Source organism: Phalaenopsis equestris, unplaced genomic scaffold (genome assembly GCF_001263595.1).
Source record: "Phalaenopsis equestris unplaced genomic scaffold, ASM126359v1 Scaffold000323, whole genome shotgun sequence".
Classification (NCBI taxonomy): domain Eukaryota; kingdom Viridiplantae; phylum Streptophyta; class Magnoliopsida; order Asparagales; family Orchidaceae; genus Phalaenopsis; species Phalaenopsis equestris.
This window is the reverse complement of record NW_018164765.1, coordinates 145,766-170,273: the sequence shown is the minus strand read 5'-3', so window position 1 is coordinate 170,273 and position 24,508 is coordinate 145,766. Positions and strand designations below refer to the sequence as shown.

Below are 24,508 nucleotides of genomic sequence, written 5' to 3'. Positions count from 1 at the left end.
AAGTATTCTATTAACGAATCATAGGCATAGAAATATTGTATGATTCTCTAATGTAGATTGGACAAATTTCAAGATTGATCGGAGATCCAGTACAGGAAAAAGTGTTTTTGTTGTTGGTAAGATCTCATGAAGGAATAAAAAACTGAATGTAGTGTCACGATTAAATGCATAATATGAGTATCTAGCAATGACAAGTTTTGAGTGAATTATTGTGAGTCACTCAATTATTGAACGAAATAGGTTTTAAGATAATGGTTCCAACAAAGTTATGATCTAATAACCAAGTTGCAATTCATATTGCAACTAACCTTATCTTCCATGAAAGAACTAAGCACATTGAGTAGACCGTCATTTTGTTCGTGAAAAGATCCAACAAAATTTAATTTTTACAGCTCATATAAATACGAGGGAACAACTAGGAAAACATCTTCACAAAGGCCCTTAATGGAGCTAGGAATAAACTAGGCATGATAAATATATATGCTCCAGTTTGAAGGGGAGTGTTATGGAAAGTAATAAATTTAATTGTCGCATATTAGGAAATTTGATTATAGAAAATCTAATAAATAAATTTTCTATATTAGGTAACTTACAACAACAACAACAACAACAACAAAGCCATAATCCTTTTTCTCCAACAACAACAACAACACACCTCTCTGTCCGGAGCGTTGTGGGGTCGGCTACATAAATCCTTTTTCTCCATTGCGTCCTATCTAGTGTCATATTTTCATTTAGTTATAATAAATTAAGATAATTTTTTATACAATAAGCCTAAGTCTTCCTAGGTCTACCTCTGCCTTTCTTAACATAAGTCGAATCTAAAACATTTACTCTCCTAATCGGATTATAGATGGTTGACGTTTAATGTGACCAAACCATCTAAGATGACTTTCTCTAATTTTGTCGTCATAGGAGCTACACCAACCCTATCACGGATATATTCATTTCGCATTTTGTCTCTATGTGTAAAGCCACTCATCCACCTAATCCCTAATCATTCCTAATCATTCTCATCTCGGCAACACTTAGTATTATGCTTCTCTTTTAAAGGCCAACATTCAATGCACCATAGAGCATTGCAAGTCTCACCACCGTCTTATAAAATTTTCCTTTCAGTCTAAGCGGTGCATTTATATCACACAAAAAGCCCAAAGCATTCCTCCACTTCAACCAACCAACTTGAATTCTACTATTAACATCCCCATCTATATCACCATCGCTTTGAACAACAGACCCAAGATATCTAAACCGTTCACACCTTCTAATAATTTGATCACCCAACGTTACACTTTGGTCACTAGAGCTACTACTACTAAAATTACAGTCCATATATTAGGTAACTTAATTAGAGGAAATATAATTACACTAGGAACTTTCATCTGTCAGAAATATTCCTAATCTATAAATATTAGAGTATACATAAATATATAACTTTTTTTCAATTGTAAAATAAGAGAGAGCTATTTTCCTTCACCGTTGTAAATAGCCTAAGGGCTATATAGCAGTAGTTCTAAAAAAATGTATGCTATAACGAAGTATAAAACAACAGAAATTTTACAAATTGAGTACCCCTTAACACGAAAATCTCAACAATTAAACTTCTGTATTGTTGGAATACATCACAAATTGAAGAAAATGTTAAGACTTGATTTGGTGGTTATTACCTGAATTGTATCGATCTATCCTTTATGATAGACTACTGCATCTGTTTGACCTTATTTTCCCTTTTATCTTAAAGTAACTTTTGCTTTAAGAAAATTTATTTAGACTTTATGCCTTTATGCAGTAGCTTAATTCCACATGCTGTCCTAAGTACATTATTAATTCACATCAATTGATAGCATTGAGGTTAAGAAATATAATGAAGTTATTCTTAAAATATAAGCATTTAACAACTTAATTTTCATGTCTCATACACGTAGCTTCAATTCAACACTCATAGGCTATTACTACATCAATTACGTATTGCTCTTTTACCCCCCATATTCAATGTCAGAATTAACATGCACCCAAAAATGAGAGGAAAGACAAAGCCATTCATCATTGAACTAAACTAACACGGAATTTAGGAAAGCTAATCATCAATTAAAATAACTATTATCAAACACAGACAGAACTGGTTGTCATTCATAAAATATTCTACATATGTGAAAAAAATAATAAACTACCTATATATTTGATATATCTTCAAAATCCACAACAAGTAAACTTTGCTTAATGGAAGCATTTTGAAAACCTTCCTTTCTTCTTTCATATATTTCACGCCTGTTGAAAATCCAAAAACACTATAACAACGCATCCAATTTGTTTCTTTTGGTTTTAGCATATTCTTTATGTATATTAGCAGTGCTGATCATTGAAGCCAACATATGTTAAATCCCCTTTCCCCTCCCACAAGTTTACCTTTTTAAAATTCATTAAAAAATTCAAGGTAACAAGTGCTGTAATATTTTTCCTCATGTTCCTGTTTCATATATTTTCAAGCCAACCTGCATGTTCTGATAAGCAACTTAAGGGTGTGTTTGTTTCTGATATGGTTGTACGAAATCTCAGTTCAAAAACTGCTGTTTAAAAACTAGTGTTTTGAAAGAAGTTGTACTATTTGAAAAATGTAGTTTTAAAAGTGTTCTATGTGAATAAAGGACTAAAATACACATCTGTTGTGTTACATGAAACTGTCAGTAGCTATAAAAAGTAAACTTAAAGTAAAATTATAGATTCAACAATTACAAGTGATAATGAGAGAAAAAATCATCATGAATAAAATGAGCATGCATTAAGGGATAATGCTTAACTCTATTTTTGCAATGCTAAGCGAATTGTATATTCTTATGTGCCTCAAATTCATGCTGCTTATATAGTTCCAAGGCAGTCATTCCAAGCAATGCGTTCTATATATATGATAAAGGCAAATTATTTCCGCATTAATATATTTGATAAGAGTTTATAACTACGTTAATATTTTTATACTATGCCATGAAATTGGAATTTTTCAATAAAGAATGTCAAAATTATAATGATATATTTGCGGTGACTTTTAATACATGCTGCTCGCTCTGTCCAAGATACGAAAAAAATATTGTTATAGATAAACAGCACAGGACTTTCCCAAAAAAAAGAAAAAAAAAAAACAACACGGGCAAATTACGAAATCACGAGCGGAATTTCTGAATGCAGGAGACTCTCCGTGATGATGCCATTGGTAAATTACAAGCCGTGGTGTGCAGCAATTTTCAAAATCATAAGGCGAAAGTGCAAAACAAACGCGCATTTCACGAAATCTGGTTCAAAAATACAACCAAGAAGCTGAAACAAACACATCCTAAATCTTTCATTCAAAAGAGAAGAAAAAATTAGTGGACAAAAGAAGGAGTTCTTGACTAATTTTTGTTTCTACTTTCTCCCAAGGAATGTATGCTTCTAAAAGACCTTTGCTTTTGTGCCTAATTCCGAAGTTAGTCAATTAGGACATGATACATAGGTTAATATTCTTGCATTAACCTCTTTAGGGTTACAAAAATGGTTATCATTTCCTTAGCAGCTGAGCACGTGCTCCTCACCTAGTGGTAAATTCAAAGAACAAGCCTTTAACAGGTAATTTATTTCATTAACTCATCATCAATATATCACAAGCTTCATGTCAAGAGCTTTTGCTCATTGGACTATATTCTTCATTATGGATTACAATAAGAGCTAAAATGAGGATAACGTACTGTCTATAAGGTTCTGTTGTTGCTCTTCCGACTCCTATTCCTGCCCTGCTCCTACTTCGCTGACAATTGCCACTAGTGATGCTACTACTACTATTGCAAATAATAATAATAATAATAATAATTATTATTATTTGAAACACATTCCTTTTTTAGATAGAACAAGTGACAACAAAGATAACAAAGTATCAGGAAACCAAACTCCTAAATGCATAATAGCTAGAATCAACTGAAGCCAGGTGTCCATTCAAAGGTCCTTAAGATACAAATTTTTGTATGTATCTATAGTAAATGATGATTGCCAACAAAACAATTGGGGCTACGATAAATGCTAAGACTATTAACGTGAGATCCTGCAGAAGTTCAAAACGCTGAAATTCCTTTCAGCAAGTCAAAGATGTGTAACAAAGAAGAAAAGAGAAAGGACATTAAATTACTGGATCCAATAAAGTTTGAGGGATACTTTTTTTAGGTAGCATAGAAAAATGTGGAAAATGCATACTTTACCCATTCTAAAGTTCAGAGTTCATGATCAAAAGTAATTCCATAAAAAATAAACGTAGGGACTAAAAATGAACAAATACAAAAATTTTTTAAATAAAAAGATACGTGCACAGATATAAGCATCAACAGAAATTCAGTTTAACAACTAGTTTAGTAGAGGCTTCATCAAATTAACATAAGCATGGGTAAGCTGAACTTTAAAGGTAGAGAAACATGTCATTTACCTCGCTAAAAGGATCTTTAATGTCATCCCGCTCAATGCTACTTTCCTAAGACATGTAAAAGATAAAGTGCCTTAGACTGGCCACATGTGATTGTGTTTTCTTTAGAGGATGAAATCTTACATAATTTGGAAAGATCACCATATCAACATTGTCAGGAACATCAGATAAAAGTCGTCTTAATGAGTACTCTCGAGCTCCAGCTGGATGTATCAACTCGTCTGTGTCAAGATGGATGATCCAATCCATTCCAGCATCCTGCATACGACAACGCAGGTCAAATTCTCATTTTCCAGAAAACAATTAGATTTAACACCTAGAAGAAAAAATGTCAACACCTGTTAGTAATAAAATTATACAGCATGGCTAAAATAAGGACATGACAAGAAATAATCTTAGTTAATTAGGGAAAACATGCAAGAGAAACTCTCATTATGCAATAAATCATACCCGTGCCATAACGATAGCCATTTCCATGTTAAGTGACTGTTTGACAAATAGCTCATAATTGCAGGGCTTGTAAAAGAACCCTGCAAGCCAATTCTCATTCCAGATGCGGCTGGAATACAAGAAAGAAAAATAATTCTCAGTTGAAAGGAAGTAATCGGACATGAATAATTCAGAAAAACCTGCACAATTAGTTATGAGCATCGAGCATGCTAGTTGCACCATTACATTAGATATTTTTTAACAGAAAAATACTCAACTAAAATTGATCCTTATACTGAAGAACGAAATTAGAGCAACTCTAAAAATAAATAAGAATTTCACATAATTGGCAAAGATATTATGATAAATAGGAAGATAAAATCTTATGTATTCAAGAAAATAAACGGGTTTGGGAAAAAGCTAAGGAGACAGATAGCTTCGGTTTTATACTTTGGTATTCAAGTAGGAGTCGCACTAGAAATGTGTAGGTAAAAATATAGATAAGACTTTAAAAATAATGTTGTAAAAATTAAAAAAACTGGAGATAGAATTATAGCCCTTAAAATTGTTGTTGATACTAAGATTTTTAATGTTATAAGTGTTTATGTTCTTCTAGTAGGTTTAGATAGAGGTTCTAAAGAATTACTCAGGAATGACCTAAAATAATTAATACAAATGATACCTTTTGAAGAAAAAAATTTTATTGCAGGAGATTTAAATGGACATGTTGGTAGAATGGTAGAAGATTTTAGAAATATTTATGGTGGCTAAGGTTTTGGAGTGATTAATGAAAAAGGTATAGTCCTATTAGATTTGCTTTAGTGCAAGATTTTATTATTTAGTGTATTAAATTAGAGAAAGTCTTCTTAGATCGTTTGGTCACATTAAGCGTCAACCATCAGATGATCCGATTAAGAGTAGATGTTTTATATTCGAATTATGTTAAGAAAGGCAGAGGTAGACCTTGGATGACTTGGGATTATTGTATAAAAAATGATCTTAATTTATTAGAACTAAATGAAAATGTGATACTAAATAGGACACAATGGAGAAAACGAATTCATGTAGCTGACCCCACGTAGTGGGATAAAGGTTTTTGTTGTTGTTGTGACTTTATTTAAAAAAATAGATGAGCATATTATTACTTATAAGAATAGATCTAATAAAACATAAATTGATTATTTTCTAATGAGAAGAAAAGATCGTCGAGTATGTAAAGATTGTAAGGTCATTTCAAGTGAGAATTTATATACTCAACATTGATAATTAGTATTGGATTTTAAGATGAAGGGTTGTAAGACAGAAAATATTAGGAATCATTGTGATAGAATTAAATGAGACACCTAAAAGAAAAAAAAATTACGTTTACGAGTAAACTTCAAGATTCAAAATTTGCGATGTTCATGAAGAAACAAATTTTATGTGGGATAAAGTAACAAATATTATTAAATAAGTGATAGACGATGTACACAAAAAATCAAAAGAAAATTTTTTTATAAATAAAGATACTTGATGACAGAATAATAATGTGCAAGAAAAAATAAAATATAAGAAGTGTCATAAAAATTGATTTAAACGTAAAAGCTTAAAGAATTGAAAAAAATATAAGGTGGTCCGTGGGTAATTTAATAGAATAATTTATAATGCTAAAAATTCTTCTTTTAGTGATCTCTATAATTGATCAAATACTACAAAGAGTGAAAAATAAATATAAAAACTAGTCAAACAAAGAGAAAAAAAAAAGTAAATATTTAACTCAAGTAAAGTGTATTAAAGATAAAAACCAAAAATTATTTTTCTTGTAGGAAGATATTCAACATGGGTGGGTTAGTTATTTTGATAAACTTTTAAGTGGAGTTTCTGAAAATATGATCTACCTTAGTGATCTCAATATCGTTAATAATAATAATAGGTTTTATTTTTACCGTCACATTAGTAAAAAAAGTTGATGGGGCCTTAAAAAAACAAATGGTAGAAAATCAGTAGGAACTGATAATATCCCAATTGAAATGTGGAAATTTAAAGGAAGTTTGGGAGTTTCTTGGCATACTAAACTATTTAATATTAATTTAAAAACTAAAAAAATGCCTGAGGAGTGGACGAAAAGTATTGTGATCCTGAGGAGTGGACGAAAAGTATTGTGGTCCTCATTTTTAAGAATAAATGAGATGCATAACATTGTGCAAATTATTGAGGAATTAAGTTGATATGTCATATTTTAAAATTACGGGAGAGATTAATTGAACATAGATTATGATATGTTATAAATATTTCTCATAATCAGTTTGGATTTATGTTGGGCAGGTTTACTATGGAAGCTATACATTTATTGAGAGGTTTGATAGAGAAGTACAGAGAGAATAAAAATGATCTACATATCATTTTTATTGATTTAGAAAAAAACTTACGATAAGGTTCCAAGAGAAGTCCTTTGAAGAGTTTTAAAGAAGAAAGCCGTTGATATGACTTGTACTCAAGTCATTAAAGATATGTATAATGGAGTTGTTACTTGTGTTCGAGCGGAAGGAAAATTGACCAATTTTCCCATTTCAGTTCAATTACATCAGAGATCGACTTTAAACTCATATCTTTTTGCTTTAGTTAAGGATGCTTTTACTGGACATTTACAGAAGGATGTACCTTGGCATATGTTTTTCGTTTAAGATATCCTTCTTGTAGATAAGGCTAGATAAAGAGTTTAGGAAAAACTTGAATTATGGAGGAATATATTGTATTCTAAAGGCCTTCGTTTGAGTAAATCTAAAATTGAATATATAGAATGTAATTTTAGTAGTAGTAGCTCTAGTGACAGAGTTGTAATTCTGGGTGATCAAATCATTAAGAGATGTGAACGTTATAGATATTTCGGGTCTTTTGTTCAAACTACTAGTGATATAGATGCAGATGTTATTAGTATAGTTCAAGTTGATTGGTTGGAGTGGAGGAATGTATTGGGCCTATTGCGTGATAGAAAAGTACTATTTAGACTGAAAGGAAAATTTTATAAGATGTCGGTGAGAACTGTAATGCTCTATGGTGAGAAATGTTGGCCTTTAAAAAAGAAGTATAAAACAAAATTAAGTGTTAATGAGATGAGATTGCTTAGGTGGATGAGTGGCTTAACACTTAAGAGACAAAATGTGAAATGAATATACCCATGATAGGGTTGGTGTAGCTCCAGTGACGAACAAGATTAGAGAGTCATTTTAGATGGTGGGTCACATCACATTAATCTTCAACTATCTGATGAACCAATTAGGAGAGTAGATGTTTTAGATTCAACTTATGTCAAGAAAGGCAGATGTAAACCAAAAATGACTTGGGCATATTATATAAAAAAATGATCTTAATTTATAAAAATTAAACGAAAATATGGCATTTCATAGGACACAATGAAGAAAAATGATTCATGTAACCGACCACACTTAGTAGGATAAAGGATTGTTGTGGTTGTTATTGTTGACAGAGGGGGTTCAAGGGTCCAGGATGCCTAATGTAACTAAGATGATGCAATAATTATAAATCACATAAAAGAAACAAGGATTTACAAATCAAAGGCCACTAAATACAAAAAAAATTGCATTCTCAAGGCTAGGGGTATAAACGAGCCAAAATTTGAGTGAGACCAATGTTTGTTCATGTTCAGCTCATTCGAAGTTAATTTTGTTAATAGTCTCGTGTTTGTAATTGCTTGTGAATAATGTGTTTTGCTTGATTCAAACACATTTATTACTTTCAACTCATATTTGACTCGAAATTAGCTCGAATGATTTAAAAAATAATAAAACTTAACAATTATATAAAGCATTAAATTAATATAAATATATTATAATATTATTATTTATTTAATTATTTAATTAATGAGTCAAAATAAATCAAACACAATCAAAAAAAATTTTCTTGTTCTGCTTGTTTATATATGAAGCTAAAAAATGTTGTTTGTATTAAGCTCGTTTACTTAACAAACAAGCCAAGCACAAACTACTTTGCAAACTGAACACAAACTATTCACGAACGACGAGCATTTTTGATAGCTCTACTCAAGACAAACTCACAAAATGAAAACATTAAACCAAACTAACCATGCAACAAAGGATTAAATTCAGAAAAAGTAGGCAAATTAATTTTTGTCATCGCAATTAGCAATCCGGTTGTGAGAAATCTAACCAAAATCAATGCCCATGCAATATCAATAACAAATATTTAAGAAGAAAATAGGTCAAGGAAAGAGACCACTAAATATAACAAAATAATGCCTCAAACCAAATATCAACATCTAATATAAGGTGTAGCATATATATTTATAAGCATCTAATATCCTTATTTAGTTGCATCTCATAATTCAACTTAACGCATGCCCTCAATAAATAAAAAGCTACCTTATGCACCCACAAAATAAACTCAACCGCACAATAACGTCATAACAAAGGCGCTCAAAGCCAACAATAGGATTCTCCAAATAGAAGCATTACAAAGGAGGCTAAAGCCCATCAAAGAAAACCGCCAAACAAGAGCACAACAAAACCGCTTGAAGCCTTCTACTAAAACCGAACTAACTAGAGTGTCATAAAAATGCTCCCGCTAAAGGAGCATAATCAAAGCACTTCTTCCTAGTAGAAATTTATTAACTAACCATTTAAATTGATTTATTTCATGTTCAAATTTTCATCAAAGTTAGGAAAAGTTGTTAAAATTTAAGCACTTGTAAGCAAAATTTTGTGTTCATCTAGCATGCTCTTTTGCATCTCATAATAAATCTATATTAAAGAACTCTAAGCTAAGACTTAAGTAATAAAATGCAAAAGGTCGTGAAATCTCTCAATATAATCATGGAACTAGGATAAATTAGTCAAAACCCTTGTTGTGAAAATATATAAATAAAAAAATGAAATTAATTTCTTGGATGTGTTGTATAATTTGTCCAATATCATAAATCAATCATCTATATATATATATATAATATATATATATATATATGTATATATATATTAGAAAAAGCCCGAGGGCAAATATATTAATACGAAAACGATACAAAAAAATTGTATGAGAGAACCTAAAAGAAAGCCGAACTCATACAATACAACACACACAAAAAAACTCAGATAAAAAAAATATACAAAAAAGTAAAAAACCAGAAAGCCACAAAAGAGCACAAAAGTGCTAGGGACGTCCCACTTTAGTCCTCTTTCCTCTAGTTCTCGGAAGTGAGTCAGCTAACAAATTGATAAGGTGTGTCCCATTGCCCGTAATAACCAAAGTATCATCCATCAAATTCGTGAGCTCAAATAGATCTTCATTCTTCTTCTTCCTCCTAGATGTGTAGACCTGTCATTCCTCATCCGATGATTGACTCATCTGATCAGTAGATTCTAAAGGTGGTCGGATAGGTTTAGGTCGTTGCACGTCTTGATCCCCATGAACCTGAGTAATATTAACATCCTTCTGGACCTGATGAGGCGGTTGTGAAACAGTAAAAGTATTTCCACCTGTATTATCAGTGATAGGTTCTAGGGCAGACGGGGTATGAAGAAACTCCCGCTCCCCCACGATAGGAGGTTCCAAAGACGAGGGAGCTACAACTGGGGATTGAATAGTTTTCATATTGCCTGCCTAATCAGAAGGAGATGGAATCACAACCTTTAGCAGAGCAGTTTGCTTTTTTGATCTGAGGTGGGGGTGTAGATGATGACATTGAGATCTGGAGTGTCTGAACAAACGATAGTTCGAACAATACGATGGAAAATGTTCAATCTCTACCTTCTGGCAATATCCATGATGTTGTGTGCCCAACGAGATTTCCTCAGAAGCGGGTGACGTGATGTCTCTTTCAACAAGTACTCTGGCTTCAGAAGGACGGGACAGATTAAAAGTAGGAATGTCCGTCTTAAGTGGCTTCCCATAGGCTGAGGCAATAGATTATAATATTTTTTGAGAAAAATAATGAAATTTCATATCAGGGAGACGAATCCAAACCAGAATGATTGGCGGTTCCGTCTGTGGGTCAAAATCCACAGACCACTTCAAAATCTTCATTGCTCTGTTATCAATCCATATTATCCTTCTAGCAAATAAGCATATGCAATCTTCTTCATTGTTAATTTGAATAAGAGTGTATCTCCCATCTAATAGCTCGATTTTTCATTTTTTAACAAAGTGCATAAGTTCAAACTCTTTGCGAATGAGCTTCATTTTGGGATGACTATATACAAATTATCTCAACCAAATTCAGATGACAAGAGGAAGCAAGTTGAATACCTTCAGCTTCTGTAAAAAAGATGGCAAGCTTCTAATCCTTCCTACCAGGTTTCTTGATATCCTCCGTCCACTCAAACGAAGGAGGGAAAGATGATGATTTTGGTGTGCCTGAGGCATGACACCGACAAAGGCAGCTGCATAAGATTTGTCTGAAACTATCTTCAAAGATAGTTGCGACTTTTAGAGAAGAAAGCAAATTGGGAAAAAATCGCGTATGAGAAAAAGAAACAGCGAGCGGCGAGATGGCCGCAGAGTACGCGAGCGGGGTGAGACAGGACGAGAAGGGCTGCAGAGAGGAACGAGCGGTGAGACAGGCCGCAGAGCACGCGAGCGGGCGACACAAACACGCGAACACACGATCAAGCTCAACACGCAAGCCGGTGAGCCTCGTCTCAGAGCCGAAAGAAGCGGGGGAGACGAAACAGAAACGAGTGCGAAGAAGCCAAGAGGAAACAGTGAAGCCAAAGCCTTAACTGTTGATATGCTTCGCCATCGGGCAAAACCTTAGCAGATGCAAGCGAGAAAGATAGATAACAAATTTTTTTTTTCAAAGGTGAAATCGATATTTGGTCCGGTGGGCACCAAATATCGATCCCTTCTATAGGTTGAAAACCCGATGTGCTTGATTCTGATTCGAAGAGCCCGCGCCACGGAATTCGAACCCCTGACCCGAGGGACTTATGCCAGAGGTCGCACCAATGAGTCAGGTCTTTCGCGCGCGCACATACACACACATAGAAGGATATAGATAGATTATGTAAGAGAGTCCAAGCATGACACCCGACCCACACGATAACCACAAATGGTTCCAAATAGAGAAAATATAGAACAATACGTGAGAGACTTAAAGAAAAAAACCAAAAAGTGTCAAAATACGTCGTATCAGGTAGCTAGAGAGCGACTCAATTTTGTCTTGACTCTGCCTCGAGTTCTAGGAAAGGAGTCAGCTAATAAATTTGTAAGATGAGTGCCATTGTCAGTAGTAACCAATATATCATCCAATAAGTTCCTGAGCTCGAGTCGGCCTCCATTCTTCTTCTTCCTCGTGGAATAGACCTATCATTCCTCATCCAAAGATTGACTCACCTGATCAGTGGAATGATCTAAAGTGTGTAGGACATGTTTAGGTTGTTGAACATTATAAACAGTTACTTGTTGTACTGGCTGATCTTTTATTGGATCAAATGAACACTCTCGTGTGTCTTGACATATAAGTGAGTCTTCTTCAATAACAGTGGGTTATATAAGCAAGTTTGGATCTGTACATGTAGTATGACGTTCTTCATCAGGAACTACGGTGTTGGAAAAAGGATTAGGTTGCACCTTCTTAATAGTGATTGTAGGTGGTTGATCTTTAGCGATATCTGACCTTAGATGAGGATATAAGAGATAGAAAATAGTAGAACTGCGACCGAACATACTACAATGATAGCAATAAGGAGGGCGTGGTTCTATTTCAACATTTTGCCAATACCCTTTGTGAGTGGTTCCAATCCATACCTCATTCGGAGCTGGTTGAGTGATATCTCCCTTAACTAACACACAAGTCACAGAGAGTCTGGTGATAACAAACGTAGAACTATCAACCTTGAAAGACTTACCTTAAGCAGTTGCTAATGAGTAGTGAATTTTCAAGTTGAACAGATGTAATTTTAACCCCAGAAATTTTATCCAAACAGGAACGATAGGGGACTCCGCTTTTGGATCAAAATCGACATTTCACTTCAGAATTTTCATAAAACGGTTGTTGATCTTGATAACTTTTCGAGAAAAAATGTGAGTATAATCGACATCATGCGATAACTGAATAAGTATATGTTGATCGTCGAGTAAATCAATATTCCAACTGCCCGACAACTTTAGAGCATCAAAATCTTTCCGAATGATCTGAAGTTTTGGGTGACAATAAAAGAATTTTCCCACTAGATCAAAACGCCAAGAAGACGCGAGAGTACAAGTTTCAATCTCTATGAGAATAAGAGCAGACTTCCCATTTTTTACCAAACATTTTAATTAAAGTGTGATCGCCACTACCTTCAAGAACCTCGTGGAAAGATTGTGAAACATTGTACGACTTGCCAATACAAAAACCAGGCTCTGAACTTGAAAGATGAGCACGAGTAGGACTAGGAAAGTCGTCAGCAAGTGCAGTGGCACAAGCACGGATCGTCGATGCCATCACGCAGCTAGGCGAGCCACTAGAAAAAAGTGATCCTGTCGTTGCCTTCCCGGTAAGTAGTATTCGCGACTGTCTTGCAAGATTTTCGGGTAGACGAGGGTTTCGGCGCAGCGAAGCATCGCTACAAAGAGGGACCAGGCGAGGGTTTCTGTGCAGCAAAGCATTGAGGTTTGCTGGTGGAGAGTCTCTGTACACCTGTGACCTGTCGTTACTGGAGGAAAGAAGTTTTGAAGGCCCTCGCTTGCTGTGATTTCATCAGTTCTTCTCGATTACATGTATATCTATACATATATGCATATGTATATCTATATTTATTCATATATGTATATCAATATATCTATACATATTTTTTTAGAAAGAATGACTTGATGCTATTATACGAGCCTCTAGCGACTCCTAATGTGCCTCCCACCGTTGGCTCTCCCTCTTGCAACCAAAAACTTTCTGTCTCGGCATCCCAACCTTACCTTTGGGTCAATCGAAATCATAGCCCTCCTTCTGATGGTGCACTTAAGTCTACTGGAGAATCGAATTCAACCTCAATCCTTTCGCAAACCGGAGGACCTGAAAACCACATAAACTTCTTGATCACCACATATAAATTTAACGACTTTAATTTCCTCCAATGGTCCCAAGCGATGTCATTGTTCATCAAAGAATGAAGAAAATTCAATCAACTCACAGGTATGATTCGTGAACCTTCAAAGACTAGCCAGGCATATGTAGCATGAAAATTTTCATGGTTATGTCGTGGTAGATTAACTCCATGGAGACTTTGGTTGGTCGTTCGTACCTATTTCTTTCATCTGTAAGTGCCCTCTGGACTGCAGTTCGTGCTACTTATTTTGACATATGGAAATATGGCCAACTCTATGAGATTTATAAGAAGAACCATGAGGCAAAACAAGTATCATGGACCGTGACTCGGTACTACAATGACTTGGCTATCATATGGATTGAACGCAAACTGTACTACGACGACACTTGGGACTTTTCGACTGATCTTTCCCTCTTTTAAAAAATCTATGGAAAAAGATCATGTGTTCCAATTCCAATCAGATCTAAACAAGAATCTTGGCAAACTTTGGGGTCATATTCTTGGTCATGATCCCCTTCAACTCGGGCAATTCATCGAGATTCACCGTGAAGAAAACCGAAGACTTGTCATGCTCATCACCTCCACTCCTTCAGCTGAACCTTCCACCTTGGTCACCAATAGTGCTCAATGCTCTTCCATGCCATGACGAGCCAATCACTCCACATATGATTTTTATCAAAAAAACTTATCATACCCGTGATAAGTGTTAGAAACTCCACGGAAAACCGACAAATAAACCTTAGGCCAAGTCTCTGTTGTTAAGGGTCTCGCTACAACCTCAAAATCCATGACAATGCAGTCAGCTTTCACTCAAAACATCAAGAAATCACCAAACTCAATTAAGAGTAAAATGGAGTACTTAATTAGGCTGCTTGGATCTATCAGTTCGACCTCCCATGTTCGTCAAGATAACAGTCCTATGACACTCACTATTTTTGCTTCTTCTAATCTGTGAATTATTAATTCAGGCGCCACGGACCACATGACCAAATATTCTCAAACCTTGACGTGTTCTCCGTGCTCCAAGAGAGATACAATTAAAATTGCTTATGAATCCTGTAGTTTCATTGCGGGTAAAGGGTCAGTTGTTCTAACAGCCAGTCTGGAATCTGTGTTACACATACCTTTGTTGAAGTATAAGTTCTTGTCAATCGGTAAATGCATATATGACCTTAATCGTGTTGCTCATTTTTCTCCTGATGTTTGTGTCTTTCAGGATTATTACTCGGAGAGGATGATTGGAACTACTAAGCGGATAGTTGGGCTCTACTTTTTCCAAAAAAAAGACATTGATGACGATGACACTCTATTCAATAGTTGTAGTTTTTTTTAGTCCACTAAATGTCCTATTATATTTTTACATTGTCGTTTAGGTCATCCCCGCTTTCAATATTTAAAAAGTTGTATTCTTTGAAGTTTACTAATGAAAATATATTTGGGTAAAATATGAGATTTATCAGTTAGCTAAACATCTTTGCGTCCCATATCAACCCTGCTCTTACACTCCTTCCGCTCTTTTTTCATTAATTCGTAGTGACTTATGAGGACCCTCTCGAACTCCGAGCAACACCAATAAATGGTGGTTCATTACTTTGATTGATGATCACACTCAAATAACTTTGGTCTATATTTTAAAAGATAAATCTAAAACTGTGGTCACCTTAAAAAATTTTTACTCCTTCATTTTGACACAATGCAAAACACCAATTAAAGTCCTTCAGACTAACAACAGTTGTAAAATTTTTCTTTATATTGGGAGAATTCTTGATAAATAAGAGCATCCTTCATCATAGCTCTTGTACAGATACTCAAAAAAATGAGTTAGCCAAGAGAAAAAATTGATACCTTCTCGAAGTTGCTCGTTTTATCATATTTTAATCTATTGTCTTGAAACGTTTTTGTATTTACCGCCCCATATCTTATCAATAGAGTCCCCACAAAAAATCATAACTTTCAGACTCTGATGTTGTCTTGATGTCATGTTTTCCTACCAATGGGTCCTCCACTTTACACCCCAAAATATTTGGGTGCATGATTTTTGTCAGAACACTACAACAAGTCTTAAAAACTTGATCCTCGTTAGATCAAACGTGTCTTCCACGAATATTCTGTCACTCAAAAAGGCTATTGATACCATGGTCCTATCACAAATAAACACTATGTGAGTGTCAATATCTCATTCTTTGAAATTATTCCCTACTTACCTAACACTACCTCAAGTGACGAGGAGCTAGAACTTTTTGACACTATTCCCTTTCCAACTCCGGTGGATATTCCACATATACCTCCCGCCATTGTTTTTGAAGAACCCACAGCCCCACTGAATCCACCACCAACTAGACCCACATCTCCTCCATCCACTTTCCGTATATATACTTGATGCATCAAACCTTTGATTGGGACTTGTCTCGATGCTCCTACTTTTGAGCCCGCTATCTCCTTGCAGGCCTTGGAATCCGCTCGGGCCAACATTCTCGAAACTACACTCAACTTTCCAGAATTACAATTGATCTGAATGAGGTGGGTTCTACCATTGAAGTATGCAATCAAACATGCTCTCTTTATTTTATGGCAAAATATGTCTCATTCCACAGCTTTATCACAGACATACAAAACATTTGCCACTTCCTTGACGGATCATCGTCTCCCATCAACTATTGAGGTAACATTGGAGGACCCTTTTTTGAAGGATGCAATAATGGCTGAGATGAATGACCTTCGGCGAAACCATATATGGGATGTTGTTGATCTTTCTCGGGAAAAGAAATTTGTGGGTTGCAAGTGGATTTTCAGCACCAAATTTAACTCCGATGGATCCTTTAAACGTAACAAAGCACGATTGTTCGCTAAAACCTACTCACAAGCCTAAGGCATTAACTATGAGGAGATGTTTGCTCCGGTTGTTAAACTAAATATTATTTGAGTTCTGTTATCCCTTGTTGTGAATCTGGATTGGCCTTTACTCCAACTGAATATCAAGAATGTTTTCTTTAACAACAATCCCACAGAGGAGATGTATATATCTCTTCCTTTGGGTTTTAACTCTACTTCTTCTCATGAAAAAGTGTGTCAACTGTAAAAGTTCCTATACAGACTGAAGTATTCCCTTCGGGTCTGGTTCGACAAGTTCACGCAAGTGGTAATGATTCATGGGTTCTCTCAGGTTCAATTTGATCATACTCATAGCATTCCTCTAGTGGTCATATTGGTAATCCTCATCGTTTATGTCGACGATATTGTGCTCACAGGTAATGATCTGTCAACCTTTTCATCTCTTAAAGACATCCTCGCCGCATCTTTTGAAATGAATGACTTGGAGTCTCACCGATATTTCGTAGGCATGAAAGTTGTTCGACCCTCTCGGGGCATTTGCCTTTCTCAGCGCAAATGTGCCAACCTCTTATCCCTTGTAAACCGGTTGTTCTGATGGATCCCAACGAGAAATTGATAGATGTTTCCAATATCGTTCCGGTGAACAAGTCACACTATCAACGCCTTGTGGGTAAACTCATTTACCTCACTCATATGCGCCCCGACATTTGTCACATTGTTAGTACTGTAAGTCGATTCATGCATGATTCCTGTAAGCACTATCTCATCGTTGTCTATTGAATCCTCCACTACTTAAAAAGCACATCGGGCTCAGGTTTGTTGTTCTCTCACCACACCTCTCACTCTATTACAGTTTATACAAACGCTAATAGGGTCGGGTCCATCCATGATCAATGATCTACAATGGGTTATTGCTCTTTTGTTTGGAGAAATCTTGTCACTTGGAAAAGCAAAGAGCAGCAAGTAGTTGATTGTAGTAGTGTTAAAGCCGAGTTTCGTTCTACGTCCTTAGAAATATATGAAGCTCTCTAGTTGTGCATCCTACTCCGCGAGTTACGTATGCCGATCTCTATTCCTCTACAGTTGTTCTATCATAATAAAGTCGTCATTAACATTACTCATAATTTGGTCCAGTATGATCACATCAAACATGTAGAGATTAACCATCACTTCATCAAGGAAAGGCTCAATTCTGAAGAGATTTATGATCGATTTGCCTTATCCAGTAGTCAACTAGCAAATATCCTCACAAAGAATCTCTCCCGTAAGTTGTTTAACTTCAAATTCAAGTTGAACATAATTGATATCTATACTTTAACTTGAGAGGGAGTATTAAAATTATTAAAATTAATTTATTCTGTTATCAGCATTTAGTCATTTACTTTCCTTTAGTTGCTTATTTTATGTATTTCTTATTCTAGAAATTTATGAATTTATGTTTTCTTATTTAATTTCTTTTCTACGTTAGGAGTCATGTAATTTATATTTAAACCTCCCTTTCATAACAACAAAATTATCCTGCTCAATTCCTAAAATTTTATTTTATATATATATATATATATGTCACCTTATGCATGAAAATGTATATATATATATATAATTTCTTTTTGAAAAAAGAATGGTCGGAGACTATGATACGAGCCCTTAACCACCCTCATATACCTAATCACTCGATCTCGCGTTATAAAGCAAATGCACTCAGGCAGACTCAAACCTGTGCACCAGAGGGCTTAGAACTGACTTTACAGATGAAAACCAAAAAGTCATGGCTAGCGATACATGTATGTATGTATGTATTTATATATATGTGTGTGTGTATAAATATATGTATATTAAAAAGCGAAAAACATTGATAAATTTTAGTGAATGGGTACAAATGACCCACTTACACATGCAAAAAAGGTCCAAAAGTACAAGAAACCCTAAAAGAAAAATAACCCCCAAAGCTTCAATCTATGTTGCGTGCTTTTGTAAGTGGTGGGTATTGAAGCTCTGGGGGTTATTTTTCTTTTAGGGTTTCTTGTACTTTTGGACCTTATTTGCGTGTGTAAGTGGGTCATTTGTACCCATTCACTAAAATTTATCAATGTTTTTCGCTTTTTAATATACATATATTTATACACACACACATATATATAAATACATACATACATACATGTATCGCTAGCCATGACTTTTTGGTTTTCATCTGTAAAGTCATATATATAAAGCAAAAAACATTGATAAATTTTAGTGAGCAAGTATAAAGGACCCACCCACAAGGTGTACAAACACAAGCAAAAAAAGTCCAAAAGTACAAGTATATCCCAAAAGAAAAATAACCCCCAAAGCTTCAATACCCACCACCTACAGAGCAAGCAACATATATATATAGTTATAAATATATATGTGTATATATATATTCATCTATACATACATATACGGCGTATATGCATGAATGTATATATATGTATGTATGTATATATCTATGTAATGTATACATACACATACATGCACACATACATATATGGTTGTATACATATATATATATATATATATATATATATATGCAATATGCAATATGCATGTACGTATGTATGCACATAATGTTTGTTTACATACATGCATACATATATGTTTATATATGTGTGTGTGTGTGTGTGTGTGTGTGTGTGTGTACATAATGGCTTCGTCTTCTCCCGCTATCGACTCTGCTAGGGTTTGGACTCATGGAGAACCCTAGCAACTGTTATACCGTTTCGCATCAGATCCTGGCTGTGTCTTCTCCAGCATCGTCTTCTACTCGCTTTGTCTTCTCCGCCATCGTCGGCTCGCGTTGCTGCTTCGACGTCGACTGAAGCTCGCATCTGTCTTGCAAACGTGCGTCGTCTGCTTCGCACGTTCGCATTTGTGTCTGCGTCGAATGTGCGGCTTGCGTCTGTATCTTCTCCGTCGTCTGCTTCGCACGTTCGCGTCCTCCTGTTTCGACGTCGACAACTACTTATCGAGACTTTGCAGTAGTCTGTCACATATTATGCTGCAGCTCGTTTCTGTTTCGACGTTGCGCCCTGCCCGACAAATTCTCCAGCTTCGTTTTGTCTGCGTGTCGGAGAACTTGCAGCTGGTGAAGGCTAACATATCTCCCTGCTCTGATGGCACTCCCTTCTCTTTGGTTAAACCGGACAAAACCGTCTTTGCCCACGTGGTTGGTAACCCTCATGTAGAGTCCGCGGTTGTCTTCCCCTCAAACTATAAGGATTGTCGTGATGGTACATGTGATTGCCTTTTATTAAGAAGAAAAGTAGAAAATGTGAGAAAAAAACAATCTTTTTCTCTGACTTGGAAATTTCAAGAAAATCAACAATCTTTTTCTCTGATTTAGAAATTTCAACCCTGACGGAGAAATTCAAGTTTGTTCTTATTGGAAAATTTGAGTGGGGCACTCACTTATGGAAGTTATCAGAAGAGTGTTGATGATCTTAAACTAGTAGACAATGAGAAAGTGAGACTCATGGATATGAGATATGTGTTGATTCAATTAACTGTGGCTGAAGACTACACCCAGATTTTCTCCAAGAAATATCTTAATAACCCAGATAAATCAATGAAATTACTCAAGTGATCTCCTGATTTCGACCCAAATCATGAACATTACTATACCGGTATGGTTTAGTTTACCCGGTCTCAAGCTGCACTTTTTTCATCATCAGATTCTCTACTCTATTGAGGTCATCCTTAGAGACTCTATGAAGCTAGATCTACCCACTTTCAATCTAATCAGACATTTTGTGGCCAAAATATTTGTGGAAAGGGATATTACTTTACCTGATGTTATTGAAGTCTGACTGGGCACAACTCATAATGGATTTTGACAAAAAATTAACATGGAACACAGACCGCCATTATGTACCCACTATGAGATGTTTGGGCATACCCTTGATAAATGCCACAAGCTCCATTCTAATTTGAAATCTAAGGTTCAAATGCATAAGGATGGGGCTAACTCCACTGCTTTGAACATTTTAGTTCCACCTGGGGAGGATACTACTAGACATGAGATGTCCATTGCCCCTGTGAACCACCCTGACATTGTTGTTACTGTGATTGATGTAATGCTGACCACTTCAAACCTCATAGAAAACAATACTGAAGGACTATTACCTATAAAGCATAGCATTCAGACTGATAATCAAGAGAACCTCACAGCTCCCCATCTTCAGGAAGTATTCAGTGTAGAGATAACTCATATTTCACATATAATAAAACCAATTGTGGGTACTACGGTTGGTATTCCTTCTGCTACAGCTCTACCACCTCATCAGACTGATTCTTCGAAAGAGAAATGACAGGTTACACTTCTAGGAGGAAGAAGAAGAATGAAGATCTACTTGAGCTCATGAATCTTATGGATGATACTTTGGTTACTTCGGGTAATGGTACACACGTTACCAATTTATTAGTTGGATCCCTTTCGAAAACTAAAGACAAGGGTAAGACTAAATTGGGATGACCCTCACGCCCCGGTGGTTTTGGGTTTTTTTTTTAATTTTTATATTTACCCTTTTTGACTTTTTTTTTGTGTTGTATTGTGTGGGTTGGGTGCCTATATTTTGGGCTCACTCATACAACCTATCTGTATCTTTTTTCAATATATATATATATATATATATATATATACATGTATATGTATATATATGTATGTATGTTTATATAGATACATACATATGTATATAAACGTAAGTAAGTATGTATGTATGTATGTATGTAAGAAAATAGTTGACATGCATAATTTAATAGTAATAAAAATGGTTATTGTTTTCAATTTGGATTCAAATTTAAAAATAATATGCCTTATGTGATACTTAAGCAATAACAAAAATATGTTACAAAACTAAAATTACACCGTGTGTTATATTCAAATTTAGAATAATCACATAATATGATAGTTGCTTTTAAAAGTTTTTAAATTCAAAATTAAACTTTCATCATATATTATATTAAAATTTCAAAGTAATAATATGAATGATATGATGTTAACTTTTAAATATGTTTTAATGCAATTCAAAAAGGTGACAACTGGCATTCATATGAAGTACCAAGTGTCACATATTGGTTCCATGTTCGCTCGTTTAGCATACAAAGATATGCAGTCACACAATTTGCTTACATCTACATGAAAAAGGTGTAGTCAGCACAAGAGGCACCCTTAAACTGCAAAGTCTAGGAGGTTAATGCTAGAAATATAACTATTAAAGTTTGGGTTAAATTTTGATATTATAATACTCATCTAATGGTTTTCTGTTGAGTAAGTTTAACTCATGTGCCTCTTAAAAGAGGACGTCTCAATGTTTCATTCAACCGGCCATAAACTTTGCTATGCATTTCAAAGAAGGCTAGCCTCTTTCATTATAATATCTGTTCTAAATTCTATCCCATGTGTATGTCAAGAGTTCAAGTTCTGAGCACTGCAGAATAAAAAGTATAAGAGCAGTAAAATCAATACATCCAATTGAACAAACACATTCTATGATAACTAAAATAATTCCTTCCAAAATGAACCCTGATTAGACACAAAAAGCAAGTGAAATGGAACACACCTATTAGCTTGCTTCTCCTCAAGCTCTCTAGTCCTATATATTATTTTCACCCCCTGTATGAAACAGAGGTCAAGAAATTTACCCAGGAATGTTTGCCCAAATAAGGAAAAAAAACGGTCATGAAAGCTTTAGCATATAATTATAAAGAGTGCTCAATGCTCACAGTGAGGTCTAATAATAAATAAAAGGGAACTATCTTACAGGAATCGATTCCAAAACTGCTGAAGAGCTTGGCTTTGCAGCTTTTCCTTCTACAAACAGAAGGAAGGTTGTAACTCCAATGGTTTTATGGTAAAATAACCATGGTAAGATCTGTTCTAGACCAGCCGAAGTGCTTGAGGTGATACATATCTGCACATTGCAGATCAGAATATCTAAATCAGTGCCCCAGAACAAAAATAGCTTGCCAGCTACAGCACACAAACACGAAACAAAAGATACTCCAAAACACAAAAGAAAAGTACAGGTAAGGCTTACTATGCCAGATCATTAGAGAAATTGAATTCAGTCATCAAAGCAAACTATAATTAGGTGTGCTAACTAACTTATTTTCAAACAAGAGTTAATCAAACCCAAAAAACTCTTATCAAAAAGACACCTGGGGCAAATTATTCTGAGCGCATAATCAGTACGACCGGGCTAGCAAACAGCTAATCTGAGTAACAAAACACTCGAAATATGGTAACTGTTACACTGAAGATGCTATCCACGAAGTAAATTATTGCACAATTGCAGGCGCATGAAATCAGCGAAGTCGTACCTGATGCTGCGTTACAACTTGACCATGCGAAATGACCAAAAAAAGAAAAAAAAAAAAGAAAAAGAAAAACGAGCTGCCACATATGATTCAATGGGAGAATGATGATCGTCACATCAAGGCGGAGCAATGGATTTAGCTTAAATCCAGCCAACAAAAAAAAAAAAAAAAAACTAAACCTAAATCCAACGCTCCGTTAAATCCGGATTTATTAAAGTCAAGTCGCAGGCAGATGTTCGATCGGTGGCTTAGAAACTTTTCCCTGGTCAAAATCGATATGATAAATTCGGATTTACAAAATCCTATTTAACGTAAATCAGTGATGTAGCCAAACACCGCCAAGGTTGACAGACGGATATCACAGTATCAAATTATCAAATTATACTTTACTTTTAATCGTAACACAAGCTCCGACTAGATGCTGGGAGGATGAGTGAAATTGAAAGAAAAGCATCCGCATCAAAAATTTCAAGTCTGTTCCATTTCATTTCCCGTCACCTCCCTGCACCAAACTTATCTGCAACCCCCATTTGAATCCTGAAACTGCAAAGTGAAATCCCTAATTCCAATATCGCGTTGCCCCTTTCCACTTCGACCCAATAAGCACCCTCTAAACAATAAAGCATAGCAATTAAGCATCCCGATCCTCACCTTAGGCCGGGGATCAACTTCCCCCCGCGGTGATAAGGGAATGAGGGAGAGGAGTTTCCACCGAGAATCTCGCCGCAATCCGCCGCCGTTGTAGACAGCAGTGAAGTCGCCAACGGAGACGAGCCACTGAGGCTCAGCGGGCTGTCACCCATGCCGGGGAAACTCCGATCCCCAGCCGCCGGCCATCTCGACTCGGGATCGTCCAGGCCGCCGCGCCACTGGAGAAAGAAAGCAAAAACAGCAAGAAGCAAAGGGAGGCCCGTCAGGAGGAGGAGCAGTCTCCAGACGAAGCTGCTTTGTGAATAAGAAGACAAGCCCCAGCTGCGTAAGGGGCCGTTCAGCCCCGCCATTGGGGTCAAACTCAAGGAGAAGAAGAACAAGAAAGACGAACGAATAGACTCAAATAACGATGGAGTAATAAGGGAGGCGAAGAAGCCAAACGTAACGAGCGAGAGAGAGATCGGTTATTTCCAGTACATGCGTTTCGCAGCGTTCCTTGACGATCGCCAATGAATTAATTGCACGAATCACGTAGCAGAGTGGGAAGCCTGGGGTACGGGTAGTCCGTTTCCACGACCCTTCTATTCTAGTTGGAATTTATGTCTTTGTGGAGGACATTTGACTAAAGTTAAATTTAATTAGAGATTACTTATAATATAATTGTTTAATTTATTCTTTTGAACACACACCCAGCAATGTTAGAGTTGAGTGAATGAGGCAATGATGAGAGAGAGCAGAATAAGTCTGAGGTTTTTTAAGAGAGAATCGAGAGAGAGATCCCCTTTATTCGTAT

The 24,508-nt window shown here is 35.7% G+C and overlaps 1 protein-coding gene across 1 annotated transcript in view; it reads right to left on the bottom strand.

The window, feature by feature from the left end:
- Positions 1-24,202, bottom strand: part of LOC110025673 (glycosyltransferase-like At2g41451) — a 53,408-nt gene extending 29,206 nt beyond the window's left edge. The window contains 7 exon segments of the mRNA XM_020726281.1: positions 4,442-4,486; positions 4,562-4,696; positions 4,889-4,997; positions 22,308-22,360; positions 22,509-22,658; positions 23,716-23,732; positions 23,735-24,202. Coding sequence (XP_020581940.1) covers positions 4,442-4,486; positions 4,562-4,696; positions 4,889-4,997; positions 22,308-22,360; positions 22,509-22,658; positions 23,716-23,732; positions 23,735-24,065 — 840 coding nt within the window. The 5' untranslated portion in view covers positions 24,066-24,202.
- Between the last annotated feature and the right edge of the window lie 306 nt (positions 24,203-24,508).